The sequence below is a fragment of the Mobula birostris genome, chromosome 22, assembly GCF_030028105.1.
Source record: "Mobula birostris isolate sMobBir1 chromosome 22, sMobBir1.hap1, whole genome shotgun sequence".
Classification (NCBI taxonomy): domain Eukaryota; kingdom Metazoa; phylum Chordata; class Chondrichthyes; order Myliobatiformes; family Myliobatidae; genus Mobula; species Mobula birostris.
The window spans coordinates 24,170,568-24,193,644 of NC_092391.1; the positions used below are offsets into that span (position 1 = coordinate 24,170,568).

General features: G+C 40.3%; 1 protein-coding gene across 2 annotated transcripts in view; it reads right to left on the bottom strand.

Moving 5' to 3' along the window:
* nup214 (nucleoporin 214) overlaps window positions 1-23,077 on the bottom strand; it is a 124,745-nt gene that overhangs the window by 92,941 nt on the left and 8,727 nt on the right. For both annotated transcript variants that reach the window (XM_072240327.1, XM_072240326.1), the window contains exons 3-13: window positions 19,055-19,206; window positions 16,531-16,723; window positions 15,726-15,796; window positions 14,222-14,285; window positions 10,273-10,376; window positions 8,011-8,117; window positions 7,252-7,318; window positions 6,643-6,769; window positions 5,120-5,278; window positions 3,575-3,923; window positions 2,532-2,680 (exon numbers count right to left, since the gene is read on the bottom strand). In XM_072240327.1, the coding sequence (XP_072096428.1) occupies window positions 2,532-2,680; window positions 3,575-3,923; window positions 5,120-5,278; window positions 6,643-6,769; window positions 7,252-7,318; window positions 8,011-8,117; window positions 10,273-10,376; window positions 14,222-14,285; window positions 15,726-15,796; window positions 16,531-16,723; window positions 19,055-19,206 (1,542 nt within the window). The remainder of the gene's footprint in view (window positions 1-2,531; window positions 2,681-3,574; window positions 3,924-5,119; window positions 5,279-6,642; window positions 6,770-7,251; window positions 7,319-8,010; window positions 8,118-10,272; window positions 10,377-14,221; window positions 14,286-15,725; window positions 15,797-16,530; window positions 16,724-19,054; window positions 19,207-23,077) is intronic.

A 23,077-nucleotide genomic window follows, 5' to 3' on the forward strand; every position in this document is an offset into this window, starting at 1 on the left:
AGGGGGAGAGATGGAGCCAAGAGCAGGACAGGTGATAGGCAAAGGGATATGAGAGGATCATGGGACAGGAGGTCCGGGAAGAAAGACGGGGGGGGGGGGACCCAGAGGATGGGCAAGGGGTATATTCAGAGGGACAGAGGGAGAAAAAGGAGAGTGAGAGAAAGAATGTGTGTATAAAAATAAGTAACAGATGGGGTACGAGGGGGAGGTGGGGCATTAGCGGAAGTTAGAGAAGTCGATGTTCATGCCATCAGGTTGGAGGCTACCCAGACGGAATATAAGGTGTTGTTCCTCCAACCTGAGTGTGGCTTCATCTTTACAGTAGAGGAGGCCGTGGATAGACATGTCAGAATGGGAATGGGATGTGGAATTAAAATGTGTGGCCACTGGGAGATCCTGCTTTCTCTGGCGGACAGAGCGTAGGTGTTCAGCAAAGCAGTCTCCCAGTCTGCGTGGGGTCTCACCAATATATAAAAGGCCACATCGGGAGCACCGGACGCAGTATATCACCCCAGTCGACTCACAGGTGAAGTGTTGCCTCACCTGGAAGGACTGTTTGGGGCCCTGAATGGTGGTAAGGGAGGAAGTGTAAGGGCATGTGTAGCACTTGTTCCGCTTACACGGATAAGTGCCAGGAGGGAGATCAGTGGGGAGGGATGGGGGGGACGAATGGACAAGGGAGTCGCGTAGGGAGCGATCCCTGCGGAATGCAGAGAGAGGGGGGGAGGGAAAGATGTGCTTAGTGGTGGGATCCCGTTGGAGGTGGCAGAAGTTACGGAGAATAATATGTTGGACCCGGAGGCTGGTGGGGTGGTAGGTGAGGACCAGGGGAACCCTATTCCTAGTGGGGTGGCGGGAGGATGGAGTGAGAGCAGATGTACGTGAAATGGGAGAGATGCGTTTAAGAGCAGAATTGATAGTGGACGAAGGGAAGCCCCTTTCTTTAAAAAAGGAAGACATCTCCCTCGTCCTAGAATGAAAAGCCTCATCCTGAGAGCAGATGCAGCAGAGACGGAGGAATTGCGAGAAGGGGATGGCGTTTTTGCAAGAGACAGGGTGAGAAGAGGAATAGTCCAGATAGCTGTGAGAGTCAGTAGGTTTATAGTAGACATCAGTGGATGAGCTGTCTCCAGAGACAGAGGCAGAAAGATCTAGAAAGGGGAGGGAGGTGTCGGAAATGGACCAGGTAAACTTGAGGGCAGGGTGAAAGTTGGAGGCAAAGTTAATAAAGTCAACGAGCTCTGCATGCGTGCAGGAAGCAGCACCAATGCAGTCGTCGATGTAGCGAAGGAAAAGTGGGGGACAGATACCAGAATAGGCACGGAACATAGATTGTTCCACAAACCCAACAAAAAGGCAGGCATAGCTAGGACCCATATGGGTGCCCATAGCTACACCTTTAGTTTGGAGGAAGTGGGAGGAGCCAAAGGAGAAATTATTAAGAGTAAGGACTAATTCCGCTAGACGGAGCAGAGTGGTGGTAGAGGGGAACTGATTAGGTCTGGAATCCAAAATGAAGCGTAGAGCTTTGAGACCTTCCTGATGGGGGATGGAAATATATAGGGACTGGACATCCATGGTGAAAATAAAGCGGTGGGGGCCAGGGAACTTAAAATCATCGAAAAGTTCAAGAGCGTGAGAAGTGTCACGAACATAGGTAGGAAGGGATTGAACAAGGGGGGATAAAACCGTGTCGAGGTATGCAGAAACGAGTTCAGTGGGGCAGGAGCAAGCTGAGACAATAGGTCGGCCAGGACAGGCAGGTTTGTGGATCTTGGGTAGGAGGTAGAAACGGGAAGTGCGAGGTGTGTGAACTATAAGGTTGGTAGCAGTGGATGGGAGATCCCCTGAGCGGATAAAGTCGGTGATGGTGTGGGAGACAATGGCCTGGTGCTCCTTAGTGGGGTCACGGTCGAAGGGTAAATAAGAGGAGGTATCCGCGAGTTGTCGCTGTGCCGCAGAATATTTCTCTTCTGCTTTTACTATGAACAAAGATAGGAAAGGAAACACTGGATATTTTGAAGTGTGTGTATATGTTAAAGGAAGAGGTCAGGCAAGTTAAGACCCTTTCTACCCTTGGAGCATAGGAGACTGAGAAGTAATCCTCTAGAGGTGCAAAAAAATCATGAGGAGTATAGATGGAATGAAGTACTCCATCCTTTTTCAAGAGTTGGGGAACCAAGAACTACAATTAAAATGAGAAGTAAAGACTTAAGGGGCAACCTTTGTTTTTCTTTCTCTTTACACTGAGGGCGGTAAGTATGACAAAGTGGCTGAGGCAGAAATAATAACAACTTTTAAAAGACAATTGGACAGGCACATGGATAGGCGAGGTTTAGAAAGTCATGTCCGAACATCTGGCAAAAGGAACTGGCTTGGATGCACATCTTGATCGGCATGGATCAATTGGGCTGAAGGGCCTGTTTGTGCACTGTGTGACTCTGTATGACACAGAAAGAAGACGAAGGAGAACACCAAAAACAGAATGAAAGTTTGGCTTTCATTTTTTTAATATAAAGAGTGGTGATTACCAGCAGAGATTGTTCTTGCATCATGGAATGGTTTTGGCGCATGACCTAAGGGCTGCACAAGTGACAGTTCACTTTCTGAGCTGGACTGCTGCTGGAATGATTCAGATGATGAGTCAGATAAAACTTTGGTTGATTCTAAATCTGAGAACCTATAATGGAAAACACCATCATTACTATTGAAACTAGAAGAAAACAAAACCAATTAATTATTCATGTAATAAGAAACTGTGAAGACAGCAGCTCAGAATGTAAACAAGACACACAACACACTGCAGATGCTCAAGTCCGGAGGACTCAGAACATCAGGCAACATCCATGGAGGAAAATGCTTCGTTGACATTTTGGGTCGAGACCCTTCATCAGGACTGTCCATTGCACTCCACAGATGCTGCCTGACCTGCTGAGTTCCTCTAACAATAAATCAAACCTTTTAGGCCATCAAATATGTACATTTGACAAATAATATGTGGTCTACCCCATATCGCACTGAATCATTTAAACAAGGGAGGCAGAGAACAAGAGAACTGAAGAGGAGAAGGCAGTTCTTAACACTGAGATATATTTATAAACTTTAAGGAAATCAAGTATTCTGGGGCCAAACAGGAAGGTAAAATAGAAGCCAAGATTAAATCAGTTTGGGGCGGCACACGGCTGACCACTGTTCCCAGCTTTTACTGTGATGAATGAGGGGCTGAGCGGCCTCTTCCTGTTCCTACATTAAAATTGGAGCGTTTTTCCAAAAGCTGTAAGATGATGTGATACAAGTCCTTAAGCATAAAAGCTAAAAGGGTAGATATTTCTACATGGGAGACACTCAAGACTCAACAATATGATAGCATTAAGGAATTCAGAAAAAGGAATTATTTAACTAATTAAAGGCATTCATTACCACAACAATGATACAATAACTGGGAAAACAGAGGATTTGCTAATTTCAGGAAGGTGATTATTGGAAGACCCACCTATATAAATGGCCAATTGTTTGAAATAAACTCAATGTAACTCCACGAGCTACTTAAGAAAAAACACAGGATAGAACTTACCGAACAAACTTGGGAGAGGCAAGAGCCTTCTGCTTTTGCATGTCATCTACATCAGAGTCCCAGGAAGAACTGGAACCAAGAGTATAAGAGGAAGGCCAGTCTTTGGTAGGTGCGGCAGAAGTTCCACTCTCAACATTAGTGCCATCTGCAGGACCTGCTTCAGGTTGCATTATTGTAGCCTGAGGTGCCATTGTGTTATTTGAAAAGCGGGCTAAAGTAGGCAAGCCCACTGACGGGAAAGCAGGTGAATGATGAGCAGCAGCAGGCTGCACGATTTTTGAAGAGGGTCGTGACGGTGCAGTTGAAGTCTGCGGCGGCGACAATACAGGAGCAGGGACTGATGGTTGAGCTGCAAGGAAAATAAAGTGTTTCAAATTCACATTAAAATTCATACTTTTCCAAAGTAGCTAAGTACAAGCCTTGCAGAAAATTCAAATAATTTATCTCCATTCACCAATACTCTGCAGATTTTGAAACAATATTAAATTTCCCCATAAACTTCACCACTGAAACAAGATCCTTCGTTTCTCTCATTTCCTCACATAACTCACACCCCTCCTCCCAGGCGACATTCTGAATAAGCCCATCACCACACTTTGCAAGAATAAGTGGTATATTAGTCTCGCATCCTGAATCATTTTAAAAGTTCCACAACTCTGTCAGTCACCTATAAGGTAGCATCACTGTCCCTAAATTGGACGATCAGGAATTTGAATCTCATTTCAGAGATCCAAACAAAAACCTAGGCTGACGTACAATTTTACAGCGACCAAAATATGGATTAATTTTTAAACTGTGACCCAATCTGACCTCAGATGAACAGTTTACATCATACTACTGAGGAAAAACAAAACAAGGAAATTCTGCCTTATGTACTGACTACATTCACACAAAACCAAAAAAACTCACCTTTAGCACATTGCTGGCTATGGAAGCTTGTGCTTATATTAGTTGCTGCATTCTCACATCATCAATGCTGACACCAAGAAGATTAAAGCTGACCCCAAGAGAAACTCTCGTACTCTTAAAGAATTACCATGGCTCAGAAGTAAGTTATTAAGCCCATCATCCCAGGCCACCTCTACAGCATAATTCAAAATCATCCTTTTCCCCTTTCTTTCCCCTACAAATAATTCTTATTCAAGTGCCTATCCAATTCATTTATCAAAGTCCTGACAGGCTCAGTTTCCACCAATCTTACAGAGAATGATCCGAACAACACCATCAGCTTCATCTTAACTTTGCAGACAAAATCATTCATCCCTTGCAAAACATCTGAGCACCTTTTACTTTCATGTGAGGGCACTCGCAGCCAATTAATTTAATAGCATCTTTGAAAGAAACCATCCCGGAAATGAAGTACTTCCTCACTATTGCTTTGGCAACAGCATGGAGTCGAGTCTTTTTACTACTGGTGCATTGGTTCAATCTAAAAGGTGGTAATAATGTGAAAAACCACTTCACGTAACAAGCAAATGAACTTTTCTTTGTGCACAAAGGTCTGTTTTGTGTACTTCTGCTGCTTTCTATAAATTTAGTACATACATGAGGGAGGTTCTCTCTCTCCTTCAAGACGTGGACATACTGATGGCTTCACTACTGATTTCACTCCGGGGTTGTAGTTGAGCATGTGGAATGGACAAAGGAGCCCTTCGGTTGTGAGCAGCATCAAGATAGGAGAAGGAGCATAAATCTTCTCATCACCTACAAAACCATCAAATGAATCCATTTCAAAACTTGCAAAAGAGACAGGATTTCTATTAATCAAACTATTAGATCAAATCTACATTCCTTCTATTTAGAACAGACTTAAATGATAATGACATGAAAACTATTAAATATTAACAGAAAAGAAATTTAACTTCATGCCTACACTTACTGAATACTTGAATCTTGTACAATTGTATCATTTTCCCTCATGTCTTTAAACATTCAAATTTGCTGCGTGCCCTGAGAGTCAAAATTATATTTCACTCTATTCCCGTAACGGACAAGAAACTAAAGAACACATTACTACTACAAGTGTGACAGAATACTGATGCACTTTGATAAATTATATGGAACCATCTATTATTATCATGCCAAGGAAAATAAAGAGGTAAAAATCCACATTAACAAAGGATACTTAACAGCTCATAATCTCCCGAAGTACCGTACACTCACTCTCTTGTAGTTCAATCATAATTGTAATGAGTGAATCAAGGCAGCAAATTTGTTCTCATCCAATTCATTCCAACAGCAATGAATACATAATCAATTTTAGTATTTCCTTATACATTGAAAGAAGATTTTCAGTCTATCAAGTCCATGCTGGCTCTCAGAAGAATGTCATGGATGTGACTGCTCTTGAAGAGTCCTGAACTTGAAATAATAAAACAGCTTCGCTTTCCAAAGATGCTGCTTGATTTGCTGAGTGCTTCCAGTAGTTTTTTTTAAAATAATATCTCCAGCATCCATATTCAATCTCTTTTCCAACACTTTATTCCCCTGTAGCCTATTCTCACTCACGTTTTTGGAGGAAAAGCAGCCAAATTTTAAGGACTATTTGACCCAGACTTGAAAAGAACAGGGCCACATCTCAGCCATATTCTACTCCTGAAGGGTGGACACTGGCCAGAGAATTTCACTGAAGGAAATAACAATAGGTTGAGCCATAAACAGCTGCTCAAAGCACTTGGGACATCAACCTGTACTATATGATTTAAATGAGACCGTATGTAGTTGCAGCATACAGTTTTGCGAAAGGGGGCAGCATTACTCACCCAAGATTACACTGCAGCACCAACTAGTACATGATATTTACACTCCCACAACTCTCCTTCTGATAGCCTATGATTGAGAGGTCCAGTTATGTTACAGGAACAGAATAACGCTGACCAAATTAGGGTGTGAGCAGAGGAAGGAAGTTTACTTTTACACATGATTCTCTATTTCAGGTGCAAAGACCTTGCTATGAACAAGCTCTTAAATGGATCTACACCCTTGCCTCAATGATCAAGATGTTCTATCGCCCCTCTTCTGACAACCGAACATACCATTCAAACCTACAAACAATGCACAAAACTCACCAACTTTTACGGGAGTTTGACTGGTGATATCAATAGCAACTCCAACAGGCATGGTGTCATCACTGTTCTCGGTCACGGGAAGTTCTGCCCGAGCTGCATCTTCAAGGACCCAAACCTCCCAGTTGACCTGAACACAGAGGCTCACAGACTTAGAACTTGCAACACCGAAACAGGGTATTCAACAAGACCGTACCACCACTTGTACCCTACAAGAACTTCGATGTCATCTTAAACACATCCCACCAGCTTGTCATTCATTTCCTTTCATCCGACTTCTCCCTCCAATCTGCTTATGCAAATTATTTTAACTTCTACACAAAGCAAGTCCCACTAACTTCCTTTCACAGGCAAAGAGTTTTCAGAGATTTCAAAATCCCTACTTAAATTTGTATTTATTTTACATTGATATCCTGTCATTTTGTTCCAGCCCACAAATCATATTTTAAAAATCTACCCAATCAAAATCCTTCCAAATTTTAAATGTTTCATTCAACCTGCCTTTTTCTTTTAAGATTAAATGCTCAACCCACTCTCACTCCAGTACTTTCTCAATTATTACAAAAATTAACACCAATTATTTTTAAAAAAGCTTTTTAAAAGAACATTTACCTTGTCTTGTTGCCGAGCAATGACACTGACTTCAATGGATGCTGCTGAAGCAGCAACGAGAAGTTCCCTGGGAAATAATACAGAGTCAATTGCCTCTAATAGCCAGACTGCAACTCAAGTAGAATTTCCTCAGATTCTTGACATTAATGATATACATTAAATAGACATTTACCCTGCAAATAATCTTGACATTAATGATATACATTTAATAGACATTTACCCTGCAAATAATAAATCAACACATCAATGAACATTAACTTAGGTGCAGTTGATTAAAATGGCAAACATATGGAAATGTATGCCAAACTTGCCGAATTTGTAAAAAAAGAAATAGCTCTTTTGGATCCTGATTGCAGAAATATCACCCTCAAAACATTTTCTATGTTTTAGCACAAATCACATTTAAAAATCGGAACTGGACTCAACCCACAAACATCTTTCTCAAAGGTCCAAGTATTATCCATTTGGAATATACCAAGTTCTGCATTGAGCAAAGGAACTAAACCCATTCAGGACTGTTTCAGAGGTGCAATATATAGGTCCTTAAATCAAGAAAGGAGAGGCATACTCACTACTTCTGAACATATTCAACAAGTGCCATAGATATGAAGATCAGTGTCAGAACCAGCCTTTGCTATGATGTCAATAGACATAAGGTTCAATCCCCAAGTAGGATGAAACTTTATTGATAATTGGAACATGCTTGCTAGTTGACATGCTACTTAGTTAATGGATATGAAAATTATATCATTCACACACCAGCTTTCAACGTAGTGAAGATAGTAATGGTGCTGTCTCTCTGTTGTCACTCCAAAACACAGCTCATTAAAGTTCAAAAATTGGTCCTCTTTCTTCTCATCCTTTTTCTGGAAAAAAAAACTTCCTTATCGTAAAACTATGTACACAATTTTACTTTAAACTATGCAGGTGGTATAAAATGTCTGGACACAAGGACAGAAAACACTAATTTTCATTTTCATTAGTTATTTTATGATTACACCAAAGACATGCTTGGCAAATTCAAATAAAGAAAATATTGTAATAATGAAAGTCTCATTCAAGTTCAGCCATCTTGCATTGGATCTGATCAAAGTAATGTGTTCTCGTTCACAACTCTTGCTGTTGCTTTCATGGCCTGGTATGAAACACAAAAAGTAACAGATACAGACCAATCCATCAGAGGTAAAGCTCTCCCCACCGTTGAGCACATCTACAAGGAGTGCTGTACCAGGAAAGCAACATCCATCATTAAGGCGTCCCAACATCTAATCCACGCTTTCTTCTCGCTGCTACCATCAGAAAGGAGGTACAAGAGCCTTAAGTCCCACACCTCCAGTTTCAGAACAGTTATTACCCCTCAACCATCAGGCTCCTGAACCAATGGATAACTTCACTCACACCAACACTGAACTGATTACACAAATGATAAGACTCACTTTCAAGGACTCTCCAACTCATGTTCTCGATATTACTTATTTATTACCATTATTTTGTTTTTATATATATGCACAATTTGCTGTCTATTGCACATTGGTTGTTTGTCCGTCTTTGTGTGCAGTTTTTCAATGATTCTGTGTTTCTTTGTATTTACTGTGAATGCCCATGAGAAAATGAAACTCAAGGCAATATATGGTGACAAAAATTGACCTTGATAACAAATTTACTTTGAACTTTGGATTCTCACTATTGCTGCAAATCCAGCCTGTTTTTCACTTCGCAAAGATATAGTCTAGAATTCGTCAATTTCCCTCTGGTTAAAGAACAAAAATGTATTTCATGCCCTTGGAACTTCACTCCACTGGGTGCAGGTAACCTTGGTGCTTCAGTGTAGTTGATGTAAATTAAACAGTTTCAATGTCTGAAGATTAGCTCCGATGCACCAGAAGCTTGTTGGAGATAAGATACAGCATTGCAGCAAGGAAGATCAAGAAAGTTTGAGGAACGATGCAGCTTTGATTGATGTATTCAATCAATGCCAATTTGCATGTTACTGAGGAAGAAACCCAAGAAATTATCAATCATTTAATCTGAATCCATATTTCTCCCCCCTCCCAGAATCTCCTCCTTCCACAGCACTGGATCCTTCTGCTCCTACTCCCAAGTTTAACTCCAGCCCAAAGGACCTTCAAACCCAGACACCCAGCATGCAACAAGGCTGAGACAACAATGTCAAATGTCCTATTTGCATAAATTTCCATTATTATTATACTCCTCTGCATTCACCAACTTAAATGGTCCACTACATTAGATGGATGGTCAGTTTGCTTAGCCTCCTTGCAGGGTCTGCTCTTATTCACCAGAGGTCACAAATATTTAACAAGTGCATGGGAAGATGTTCTCCCGATGATACCTGCTTAATCCCTCGTCCTTGTCTCACTTGGAGTGTCACCACCTTGAGTGAGCAATCCTGCAGGTTATAATACAAGGCATAGAATCTCGCGAATCTCGCTCGTGAAACAAATCTCAAGCAGCAGCTTATCAATTTGAAACTCAAGTTCTTTGAGCTTGCTCACATGTTACTTCACCTCCGGAGTTGCAATATATCACTGCCCTGCCATGCCCATCATCACAGAATTACTTAATGGATTTGTGTATTTATTTCAATATTAAGCTGCTCATCTGCCTTGTCCAGGCCCACCTTCTTACTCAACTATATACTCTGTAGGCCCGGCACTCGGGTCAACAAAGCAGACCACACAAATATTGGATAAACCTTCCACGCTTCTTAGGCATGGATTTTTTTTCATTCAGTTGAGATAGAAAGGACACCAAACTTAAGTCTTATCTGAAAAAGAGCATCTCTTATGCATTGCAGAAGTCAAGTGTCACTTTGGAATACAGTCTTAATTTTCAGGACTGGGATAGCTGGAGGATAGTACCAGCAACAAACTACGTTCATTTAGAGAGTGCCCTGAACTTAGTAAAAGCTTATGACATTTTTATGTTAGAAAAATAGATGACTTTCAAAAATACAGAGCCTGGCTGGAAGGAGACCAAATATTCCCATAAAAAAACACCTACCGCTAAGGAAATAATCACAAGTTCAGGAGGGTTTTCCAAGGATCCATCTACAGCTACAAACACGACAGTGAAGACATATGTACTGATCCAGTGTATATCCAAAACTGCAAAAGGAAATGTAACAGATTTATAAATAAGTAACTTTTAAATAGTAGAACAGATGTTAATAGCAAAAAATTGAAATCACACCAATGAGCTAACACCTTAAAGGTGTATGTGCCATTTAATTTGAAATGGGGTTGCAAAATCTTACATCCTGAGTGTGATTTTCAGGCTAGAGTAGATCATGTGCTAAAATGATTTCTAGAACATTTTGACGCATAATGTGCTAATGCCCCACCACAACTGAGCTTTTGAACCAGCTCCATCTTGCATTGAATAGTTATTTAAAAAAATGTGCAAAAATAAATTCTACATATATGTGAGATCCAAGCATACTAAGGGCCTCAAATACTGAAACAGTTGAACTACAGAGTTAAAATTAAATCTGTGGTTTTCTGATCTGATCTAACTCAGGCCAATGCCACAAGTTCTGCTGAGTACATCTTCATGATAGATGTCATCTTCAAATCTATTGATCAATTACTGAAATCCCTGTGGCATGAAATCAATTAGTTCTAGCTATTCAATCCTATCAGTGGCCAACTATATGGATTAAAATAAATTTGACAAGTTTTTAATTTGCACTTGTCCAATTCCATAAATAAACACAAACAATGAAACACTGATGTGTGACTTTGCAATTTGTATTGCTAAATCACCAGCCACAAATACAGCTACATTCTCACATCAGAACAATCATAGACAGACACAGCAGAGCACAGGAGCAGGCTATTTGGCTCATAATGTTGTGCCCAACCAGCCTAAAAAGCAAATCAAAAACACCCAAACATTAATCCCTCATACCTACACAATGTCCATATCCCTCCACCTTCCTTACATCCGCATGCCCATCCAAACGTCTCTCAAAAGCCTCCAACATATTTGCTTATACCACCAAACCAGGCAGCGCATTCCAGGCATTCGCGACTCGGGAGTAAAAAACTTACCCCTCATATCCTCCTTGAACCTTCTCCCTCTCTCCTCCAATGCATGCCCTCTGATATTAGACATTTCAACTCTGGTAAACAGATACTCACTGTACACTCTGTCTATGCCCCTCAATCTTATAAACCTCTATCAGATCTCACATCAGCCTCTGGTGCTCCGGAGAAATCAACCCAAGTTTATCCAGCCTCTCAAGATAGCACATGCCCTCTAAACCAGGCAGCATCCTGGTAAACTTCTTCTGCACCCTCTCCAATGCCTCAACACCCTTCCTATAGTGGGGTGGCCAGAACTGTATGAAATACTCCAGATGTGGCCTAACCAGTTTTATAAAGTTGCAACATAACCTCCTGACTTTTGCACTCAATGCCTTGTCTAATAAAAGCAAGCATTCCACAAGTCATCTTAACCACCCCATTGACCTGTCCTGCTGAAGGATCTCAGCCCGAAACGTCCACTATACTTTTTTCCCATAGTTGCTGCCTGGCCTGCTGAGTTCCTCCAGCAGCTTGCGTGTGTTGCTTGGATTTCTAGCATCTGCAGATTTTTTCTTATTTGTTCCTGTATAGCCAGTTTCAAGGAGCTATGACCTTGGATCCCAAGATCTCTCTGCCCAGCAACACCGTTGAGGATCTTGTAATTAACAGTGTACTGTCTCCTTGCATTTGCCCTACCAAGGTGCAACACCTCACATTTAACTGGGCTAAACTCTCTGCCCACATCTGCAATTGATCTATATCGTGCTGCATTATTTGCCAGTCTTCTGCACTATCCACAACTCCACCAATCGAGGTACCATCCACAAACTTACTAGCCCACCCATCCACATTTTCATCTAGGTCATTTATATACATCACAAACAGCAGAGGTCCCAACATAGATCCCTGAGGAACACCATAAATTACAGACCTCCAGTTCAAATAATCCCCTTCCACCAATACCCTCTGTCTTCTACGCACAAGCCAGTTATGAATCCAAACAACCAATTCATCACGGACCACATGCATCTTAATCTTCTGGATTAGTCTCCCATGAGGGACTTTGTCAAATACCTTAACACTCGGTAGCAGATCAAACATTTCCTCGTCCTTGCCCTCTAAATGTGCTAACGTATGTATACACTCAGCACTGATTTCCCGGTCCTCTATGTCCTTTTCCTTGGTAAATACTGAAGCAAAGTTCTCATTAAGTAACACACACAAAATGTTGGAGGAACTCAGCAGGCCCACCAGCATCTATATTATAGAACCTGCCTGGCCTGCTGAGTTCCCCCAGCACTTCGTACATGTTGTTTTGATTTCCAGCAACTGCAGATTTTCTCGTTTGAGATTTGACTATTCATTAAGTATCTCACTCACGTTCTCCCGCATCCGAGCAAATGCTTTTTCCTTGAGTGATCTCACCTTCTCCCTAGTTATCCTTTTGCACTTGATGTTTGGAATGCCTTGGGATTCACCTTAGTCTTATTTGCCAAGGACTTTCCATGATACCTCCTGGTTTTCCTAATTCCCTTCTTTAGTTCTTTTCTGGCTTCTTTGTACTCATGTGCTTCATTTGATCTTAACTTCCGAAGCCTTATATACATTTCCCTTTTCTCCATGACTAAATTCATCACCTCTCTGGACATCATCTTTACAATTCTTTGGCAGCACCATTCAATTTGTCCTAAGCATATACTGTACATGTTAAATTGTACACAGATTACATTCATGAAGCTGACAAATAAACAAAGGAGAGAAAATAAGGAGTATGAAATTGAGGAGAGGTTACGTCATTTAACAGCATTAATTATATAGCCTCATATTATTGCTTCATCATATCAAATACTTATTTAGAAGTACAGCATGATAACAGGCCCTTCCAGCCCAACAAGCCCTCACTGCCCACCTACACCCGTGTGACCAATTAACCTATTCACCCGTAAGTACTGAAATGCGAGGGGAAGCTGGGGCATCTGGAGGAAACCTGTGCGGTCACAGAGAAAACATACAAACGCCTTACAGATAGTGCCAGAATTGGACCTGGGTCACTGTAATAGTATTACCCTACATAATACACTACTGTGCTACCCCAATAATTGAATCTCAGTCCAAAGTTAAAGTTTAAATTTAAAGTGAGAGAAGCAATGGCGTGACAGTGTAGTTGGCCAACATGAGGACAAACTAGTAAACGTTGTTATTAATGATAGAATTGATTTAACTAAATGGCCTGATACTCAGGAATTCAATAGTTAAAGCTCAGTTGCATGTGTATACAAAATTGCTGTATTACCATACTGAAGTATGCAAATATTAATAAAATTTGATCCAGTAAGAAAATATTACCTTCAATGAACAGCCAACAACTAAATGAATGACAAAACAGATTCAAAGGACTGAAAGATCTCTATTCACAAAGTCACAGCAGGAGAAATTGCTGATAGTTTCAATAAATCAGATGCTCAAAATCAGAAGTCCACAATGATTTAAAAATAAAATGAGACAAAACCAATTAACAAATTTTTGCCAGTAGAGGTCCCCACAGTCTGTACAACATCATTAAAGTATTTTACCATTGTATGTAATAAAGTCAGTAAGAGTAACACATTTTGGAATGAAGAGCAACTAGAGGAGAAATTAAATAAAAGACCTCATTTTGAAGGCAGTAAAAAGGTGTGCTCTGCAGGTCTACCAACAGAAGGAATAGTTTCAAGATAACTCAACAGAATTTGGAAATGTAAGCACAAATCTTTCTACTCAGTGGCTGATGGCATATAATTCTTGAAAGAGTGATGGAAACTATTCCTAAAGAGACAATTTTAAATACTTGAAAAGAAAAACAATGCAGATCTACAGAAAGAAAAAAGCGAGCTCTCAGAGACCCAGCATAACAAATAAAACAACTAAGGTTCTGTACATCGCACCTTTAACTGGGTTATCTGAACTGTAGAAGTGTGGGCAAGGGATAACCTTCTTTTCTTGCAATGTCTACAAAGAAAATAAAAACTGTTAATTACGATCATGTTGCAAGTACAAAAACAGCAAACCAGACTTTCTTTTGGAAGATATCACTAATAGGAAAAAAATTAGGAAGAACCAGATCAGATTATTTGTTCCTTTCAAAAGGTCCCACAAAATATTGGCATGCAAATTTTATGTATATGGTATTGAGAACAAGCTATGGATATGGATAAAGAAACGCTTGGTTGACAGGAATCAAGAGGTTCACATATCTATTAAATTCCATAAATTGAAAAACAACTGAAACCATCAAAATAAAATTAAACTCTTGCAGGAAGCTATCTTATTCACAGCTTCATATCACTTTATAATCACACTCTCTACGTCTCTCCTTTCTGCAATCATTTTGGAAGAATTAACCCAAGGAATCAATAAGAGAATGCAGAAGCAATAAGCACATCAAACCTATTCTGCTAGTTTAACATCTACCATGTTGGCTCCTCATCTCCTAACACCCTCACATGACAAAAGGTTACAACTGCTGTTTTGAATTTTTCCAAGGATACATGGTCTCAAAAATTTTCTAAAGAATAAGATATTATATTTATGCTAAAATGACTCTATTCAAAGGCATTGATGGATACATGGTCTCAAAACACTTTCTAAGGAATAAGGTATTAGACTTATGCTAAAATGACTCTACTCAAAGGCACTGATGGCATCAACCCCGAAGACAACAGCTCCAATCCTAAAGTGATACCCCACAAGCTTTGCACTCCTCTAGCCCTGCCTTCAATACTATAATTCCAAGCAAACACAAATCCAAGTTCCTTGAAACTGGACTCAACGCCTCCCTTTGCAATTAGATCCTGGATCCTTGACTTCCCAACAACAGAATCGCAATTAATAAGGATAGAGTCTACACCTCCACAATGATTATCCTCAACACTGGTGTTCCACCCTATTCTACTCCTTAAAACTCTCACGATGTGTGGCCACTTTATTCCGCACTCTGTTTTACCTTCTATTGCCTCAATGCACTGTTGTAATGCGAGACAAGTTTTTTTCACTGCTCAACTTTAAGCAAGAATAGTGTATTAGTTTGGACCTTTCACAATGTGATTTTGCCTACTATTCCTATATATATGAGAGAGAGAGAGAGAGAGAGAGAGAGAGAAAGCGAGAGCAAGAGAGAGAGAGAGAGAGAGAGAATTGTTAATAGCCCAAAGGAGTTCAGAGAATTAAGTCTAAATCGCACGGATATTCCTTAAAAAAAGGAATTAAAAAGGGTACAGTACAAAATTCCAAAAAACTTAGGGCATAAGCAACTGATAATAAAGATAACAAATAACAGACAAGGTCAGAATTGGAGGAGAGTTAAGGCTTCAAGGGACTGAGAGAGGTTGCAGAGACTTAGGGAGAAGAGTAAAAACTCACTAGAAGATATGAGCAAGCAGACCCACTTACCGGTGAATATTGAACTACTGTTCCATCTCGTTTTCCAGCAGCCAACTGCTTCCCTTTTGGACTCCAGCATACTAGAGAATGGAGATGGAGGAGGAGCAAGATTGGGGTGGGAAGTGTGAGAGAGAGCAAAGTGGAGGGGCAAGGACAGAGACAATATATTAAACTTCGAACAATGGATTACAATCTCAGCCTAATCACTTTACATTTTACAACAGCACACTCCTAGAACAGGTTGTTAAGATGGGGCTTCATGTCCAAGATTACTCATGTGGCCAATAATTTAAAGTGGTGGTTGAATTAAATTAGTTTTGCTTCACTCAATTTGTACATTTTCAAGGAATTTGAGTTGAGCTTAGCAAGAAATGCACACATATATTTGCACTTTAAATTATTTTCAAAATATTCAAGATTATGAAGATTGATCACAAATGCATTACAAAATCTAGTGAAGCAACGAGTAAGAACACTATGACAGTTTAACGTTTACACTTTATAATGTAAGTGCTCTAGAAAAATTCTGAAATCATATTATTAACCTACTACATCAAGGTGTGTACTGCCTATTAAAGAGAGCCAAGTAAGGTATAAAGCTGGCCAGTGGTGCAGTGGCATCAGCATCGGACTCCAAAGCAAATGGCCCCGGGATTGAATCTGGCCAGTCTCTTGCACACTTTCCATCCATGCTGGAGAGAGGGCCGAATGAGCAACTCAGCCTTGATAAAAACAGACAAATGCTAAGGAAATGGCAAAAAATGCTGCCCAGGGCGAAAAAGGAACAAGTCACATATAGATAAGCAATACCTACATGAAGTGATGCCAGCTGTGGCTGGAAGGCTGGCATGTTGTTTAATAACATCAGTAACCTCCAATATTGTTACGCTTCCATCTGACATGCAGATTGCCAGGATGGAAGTCACCGTGGGATTCCATTTTAAATCCAACACTGTACAGTTTTTTCCTGGCTTGTAGTGCAAAAATGGTCGTTTCTGAGATTTCTCCTACAATAAAAACAGAACTGCTGTTATTGCATAACGACACACACACAGACGGCACTTGACAGTGGTACAATCAGACAGTTTACAGGGAGCTAGATATGAAGATCTTTAAACACCTGACCCAAAATTTGACCAGAAAGGTTTTAAGGACTAACACACATCTGGAAGTTACTACTCGGTAGTTGATGGAATTGGCAAGGGTTTTTGAACAGGCATTTGGGTCAGCCTTAAAATAAGTTGTAGAGTTTTGGAGTAAAGGAATAACTAAACTTGGAGCTGGCGATGGTCTAACTAGCCTCCTCCTGTAGCATCCAAATTCTGATCTCATAAGATAATAGGAAAACTTGAGATAGTAGCCAGTGTTCATAGTGTTGAAGCAATAAAGGAATATTGAAGAGCAAGGGTACAGAAAAATTAGAACACACTGATCTCAAACGACTGCAGTGCTGGAGAAAACGATGGAGAAGAATCAGCATATAAGGGGAGAATGAAAATCTGGCTAGGTGGTGTAACAATAACATTTTCTCAGTGTCAGCAAGACCAAGGAACTGATTACTGACTTCAAGAGGAGGAAACCAGAGGTCTATGAGCCAGTCCTCACTGGAGAATCAGAGGTGGAGAGAGTCAGCAACTTTAAATTCCTCAGTGTTATCATTTCAGAGGACCTGTCCCGGGCCCAGTACAGTAACTGCAATTATGAAGAAAACACAGCAGTGTCTATACTTCCTTAGGAGTTTGCGAAAATTTGGCGTGACAACTAAAACTTCGACAAACTTCTATAGGTGTGTGGTGGAGAGTGTATTGACTCGCTGCATCACAGCCTCGTATGGAAACACCTATGCCCTTGAAAGGAAAATCCTACAAAAAGTAGTGTTCATGGCCCAATTCATCTCCCCACCATTGATCACATCTACAAAGAGCACTGTCGCAGAAAAGCAGCATCTATCATCAGAGACCCCCACCACCCAGGTCATGCTCTCTTCTCTCTGTTGCCATCATAAAGAAGGTAGAGGAGCCTCAGGACTCAAACCAGGTTCAGTAACAGTCATTACCCCTCAATCATCAGGCTCTTGAACCAGAGGGGATAACTTCGCTCACCCCCATCATTGAACTGCTCCCACAACTTATGGACTCTTCATCTCATGTTCTCGATATTTATTGCTTATTTACTTATCATTTATTTCTTTTTGTATTTGCATAGTCTGTTGTCTTTTGCACAACGTCCAGTTGGTGCAGTTTTTCATTGATTCTATTATGGTTATTATTCTATAATGGATTTATTGAGTACGCCTACAAGAAAATGAATTTCAGGGTTGTACATGGTGACATATATGTATTTGATAATAAATTTACTTTGAACTTTTGAGTTAGAAATGGCAAGGCCATGGGGCTCTGAGCACATGGACTTTAAAAAATTTGAATATCAACCATCAAAGTAGTACAACTGAGATAAGACAACATATTAATATACACATATTATAAAAAGACATTCAAATTAACTGGCTTATTCAGAATTTAAGCTCAATATAAATTTCTTTTATAGATGATCAAACTATTTACCCCTTCACTAATTTGGTTTTCATTTCTTTTACAATCCAACATAAGGAGGAAAAGAACAGAAGAGCATGGGAAAGGGGTTAGAATTTCCATTTTTATGCCATGGACCAATACCGTGTGGGAGCCCTTGAGTTCGATGAAGAAGGACAAGAGCACATGTTGCACAAATACTGAAGATGATCATTTGAGCACTCTGTTCTTGAGTGGCAAATTTTAAATAATTCTTCAGACCCAATGACCCTTCTAACTTCTAAATATAAATATAGCTTGTACTCACTCTCTATCCCACCCCAGAGAGTGAATACAATGAAGCTGATAAGACAACTTCTTCATCCATGTAATACTTTAGTATAACCACTTCAGAAGCCAATTAAAGAACAAGGTTGGTGCAAGATTAGAATTATTTCTAGAGAGGCAGTGGTTTCCTTCTCTAAAATACACACATAAACCAGTTACAGACAAGCCGACAGTTTCATAATCACATTTAAAATAAAAAGCTTTTACCAGCTATCTTTTTCCAATATGACAAACTGATGAGATTTTTTATTTTTGCCCCACTGTTTCACATGAGTGGAACAGAGTGTAACAGCTAAGAGCCAGCGTAGAAACAATGGCCTACTTCTCTGTTCCACAACATCCTAACCAATGAAAGCAAACACAATGCAATGTGTGGAACATATGAATGAAAATGTGATGGATTACATCTACTGGCATTAGATGAAGGAAAGTGTGCGATGACGGCAAGTTTATGTTCACATGAAGAGAACCAGCACCCACCTTGTTCAGCAACGTTCGAACGTCAAAGAAACAAATGACCAGTCCATGCTCTTCTGACACCATGGCAACAGAAAGGGTGAATTCGTCACAACTGAGAGCAATATGGTGCAAAGGGAACTTCAAACTAACTGTCATAAAAGGTGCATCTTCGACTGGAACACAAAAAGAGATAACCTGTTCAATCACTTAGCCATATATAGACAAAATTACAGCTTCAAGATACAGAAACAATATAGCATAGCATCAGGGTCATCTTTTATCTAAGAAGCTGATAGCCTTGGAGAAACAGAAATTCCATTAACTTGCTCCTCTTAAAGAAAAAGGTGAGTGAGAGATCTCAATGCTTCATTGTGGGTGTAAGCAGACTTATGATGGCAATTCCTTTCCCCTCTATATCTCATATATCCTGGCCTCATAAGCACTGTCACTCAGACTCAGCAAAACTGCCTGACAGCCTAATAACCCAAATTGCTGCAAATTTGTTCTGAGACAATGCAATCTCAAGCCCAGTGAGAGATTTGTTTTTTTTAAATAGCCAAGTGAAAATTTGTGTATAAAATTAAGAGGCTAAGAGAGGCTGAATAGTAATAACCAATTTCTCTCAGCATAGATATCATGAAGTAATGGGTTTAGACCTAAAGAAAGAAGATGAAAGGAGTGTTGAGGAAAAGAAATTCAGCCAACATTAGTGAGAGACTGGATGTCACCACCTGAAAGTTCAATGCAGACAGAAAGCCTCGTCATATTTAAAATGTTACGCAGTGGATCCAATGTCACCCACTAGACTAGGGATCAAGAGCTCAAAAGTGGAATTAGTCTCAATATTTCTATTATGTTTCATATGAAAACAATGGGGCAAACAGCTTCCCTCCACACTACAAGTTTCAAAACTCAATATGAGAACAGGCGGAATTTGGTTCTTTATCTCCATTTTGCTCTCACTTCATCTCAGTAACCACCTTGTTTCTATGTACTGTGTTATTCTAGTTCAACAAAAATCTTGGTCTTTTGAAATGGCTTCACTCTAATTTTAAGACAAATGTCTTAAATTTCAATTGGATACTGGAGGCGATTTTCTGTATGAGCCTCTATCATATTAAACATAATTTCCTCTGATAACGAACACAACCTTCTAAACCCGAAAACGAATCTAGTCAAACTGCACAACATCTGTCCAAGGAAAACACTCTTCCTGAGAATCTTCACAAAAACAATATAACTTCTGTGGTTCTAACTAATGCTCTACAAGGGGTGATTGATAAGTTTGTGGCCTAAGGTAGAAGGAGTCAATTTTTAAAACCCTAGCATATTTACTTTTCAACATAGTCCCCTCCTACACTTACACACTTAGTCCAGTGGTCGTGGAGCACACGGATCTTGTACCTCCAGAAGGTGTCCACAGCAGGGGTGTTTGATAAGTTTGTGGTCTAATTTAGAAGGAGATGAGTTATACGGCTCTCGTTACATGCACATGCAAGTCAACTCTTTGAGTGATTATGCAGAAAGTTTGAAGTTAATAACTCATCAGTTAATAACTCATCGGGGTGATTAATAAGTTTGTGGCCTAGGGTAGACGGAGATGAGTTATTAACTTCAAACTTTCTGCATAATTACTCAGAGTTAAACTGCATGCGCATGTAACGAGAGCTGTATAACTCATCTCCTTAGGCCACGAACTTATGAATCACCCCTGCTGTGGACACTTTCTGGAGGTCCAAGATCCATATGCTCCACGACCGCTGGACTAAGTGTGTAAACGTAGGAGGGGACTAAGTTGAAAAAGAAATGTGCTAAGTTTTCTAAAATTGACTCCTTCTACTTTAGGCCACAAACTTATCAATCACCCCCTGTATGCAACTTCTTCACTTTTGAATTCCAAACACAAGCCACCCCACTGTCCCCAACAACTCTTGAGATGAGCATGATGTCCTAAAAGCCACTTTATTTATGAACTAGACACAGAATATGAGTAATTTGCACCAAATCTAATTTTGTTACTCCACACTTCCCATTAAGAGGGAAATCTAATTTCTTTGTCAGACCCAAAATGAATGAAAACACACTTTCTTTCCCTCAATGATTCCATTTGAGTACAGATGGATTAAGAGAGTGGACAGACATTTTCTGATCCTATCTACACAACTACTATTTTCCCAAAAATGGCAACCAAAGACTTCAATTTCTTCATACAAATAATTTGAATTAAAGTAATTCACTGAGAATACAGCTCATCTGATTGTAATCTCACCTACGCATTCCCATCTACACTCAGTTACCACTTTATTAAGTACACATGCTCGCTAATACAAATATCTAATCAGCCAATCATTTGAAGCAGCTTAATGCATAAAACCATGCAGACATGGTCAAGAGGTTCGGTTGTTGTTCAGACCTAAGATCAGAATGGGGATAATTGGGATCCAAGTGACTTTGAACATGGAATGATTATTGGTGCCAGGCAGGGTAGTTTGAGTATCAGAAACTGCCGATCCCCTGGGACTTTCATGCACAAGTCTCTAAAGTTTAAAGAGAATGGTGCGAAAACAAAAAAATATCAGTGAGCAGCAATTCTCAAGGTGAAAATGCCTTGTTGATTAGAGAGGTCAGATGGGCTCAAGCTGAAAGGAAGGCAACAGTAACTCAAATAACCACGCATTGTAACAGTGGTGTGCCGAAGAGCATGAACGTACACTCAATGCCCACTTTGTTAGGTATAGGAGGTACCTAATAAGGTGACCTGAGTGTATCTGCCTCAAACTTTACATTAGAGGGAATGTACTACAAGGAGATGTTGAACAAACAATGGTTGCTTTCTCTAAAGCAATCGACACTGAGGGGAGACCTGAATGAAGTTTACAAAATTATGATAGACGGCTATCTTTTCACCAGGGTTGAAATGTCTAATACTAGAGGCATGTATTTAAGGCAAAACAGGGAAAGTTCAAAAGAGATGTCTAGGGCTTTTTCATATATACGTACACAGCATGGTAGGTGTTTGGAAAGCACTGCCAAGAGTAGTGCTGGAGGCAGATACAATTAAAGCATTTTAAATGCTCTTACATTGGCACAAGAATATGCAGAGAATGGAGGGATATACGGATTAGTGTAATCAGGCATCATGTGCTTAATTAGTTCAGCACAACATTAAGGTCTGTTCTTATGCTGTACTTGCTCTACGCTAATTTCCCTGTAATCCAATATATTGAAACATTGCAGTCTCTTTTCAGAATTCCCAGGGTATCTTAATAAACATAGAAAATAGGAAAATAGGTGCAGGAGTAGGCCATTCGGCCCTTCGAGCCTGCACTGCCATTTATTATGATCATGGCGATCATCTAACCCAGAACCCCGCCCCAGCCTTCCCTCCATACCCCCTGATCCCCGTAGCCACAAGGGCCATATTTAACTCCCTCTTAAATACAGCCAATGAACTGGCCTCAACTGTTTCCTGTGGCAGAGAATTCCACAGATTCACCACTCTCTGTGTGAAGAAGTTTTTCCTAATCTCGGTCCTAAAAGGCATCCCCTTTATCCTCAAACTGTGACCCCTTGTTCTGGACTTCCCCAACATCGGGAACAATCTTCCTGCATCTAGCCTGTCCAATCCCTTTAGGATTTTATACGTTTCAATCAGATCCCCCCCCTCAATCTTCTAAATTCCAATGAGTACAAGCCCAGTTCATCCAGTCTTTCTTCATATGAAAGTCCTGCCATCCTAGGAATCAATCTGGTGAACCTTCTTTGCACTCCCTCTATGGCAAGGATGTCTTTCCTCAGATTAGGGAACCAAAACTGCACACAATACTCCAGGTGTGGTCTCACCAAGGCCTTGTACAACTGCAGTAGTACCTCCCTGCTCCTGTACTCGAATCCTCTCGCTATAAATGCCAGCATACCATTCGCCTTTTTCACCGCCTGCTGTACCTGCATGCCCACTTTCAATGACTGGTGTATAATGACACCCAGGTCTCGTTGCACCTCCCCTTTTCCTAATCGGCCACCATTCAGATAATAATCTGTTTT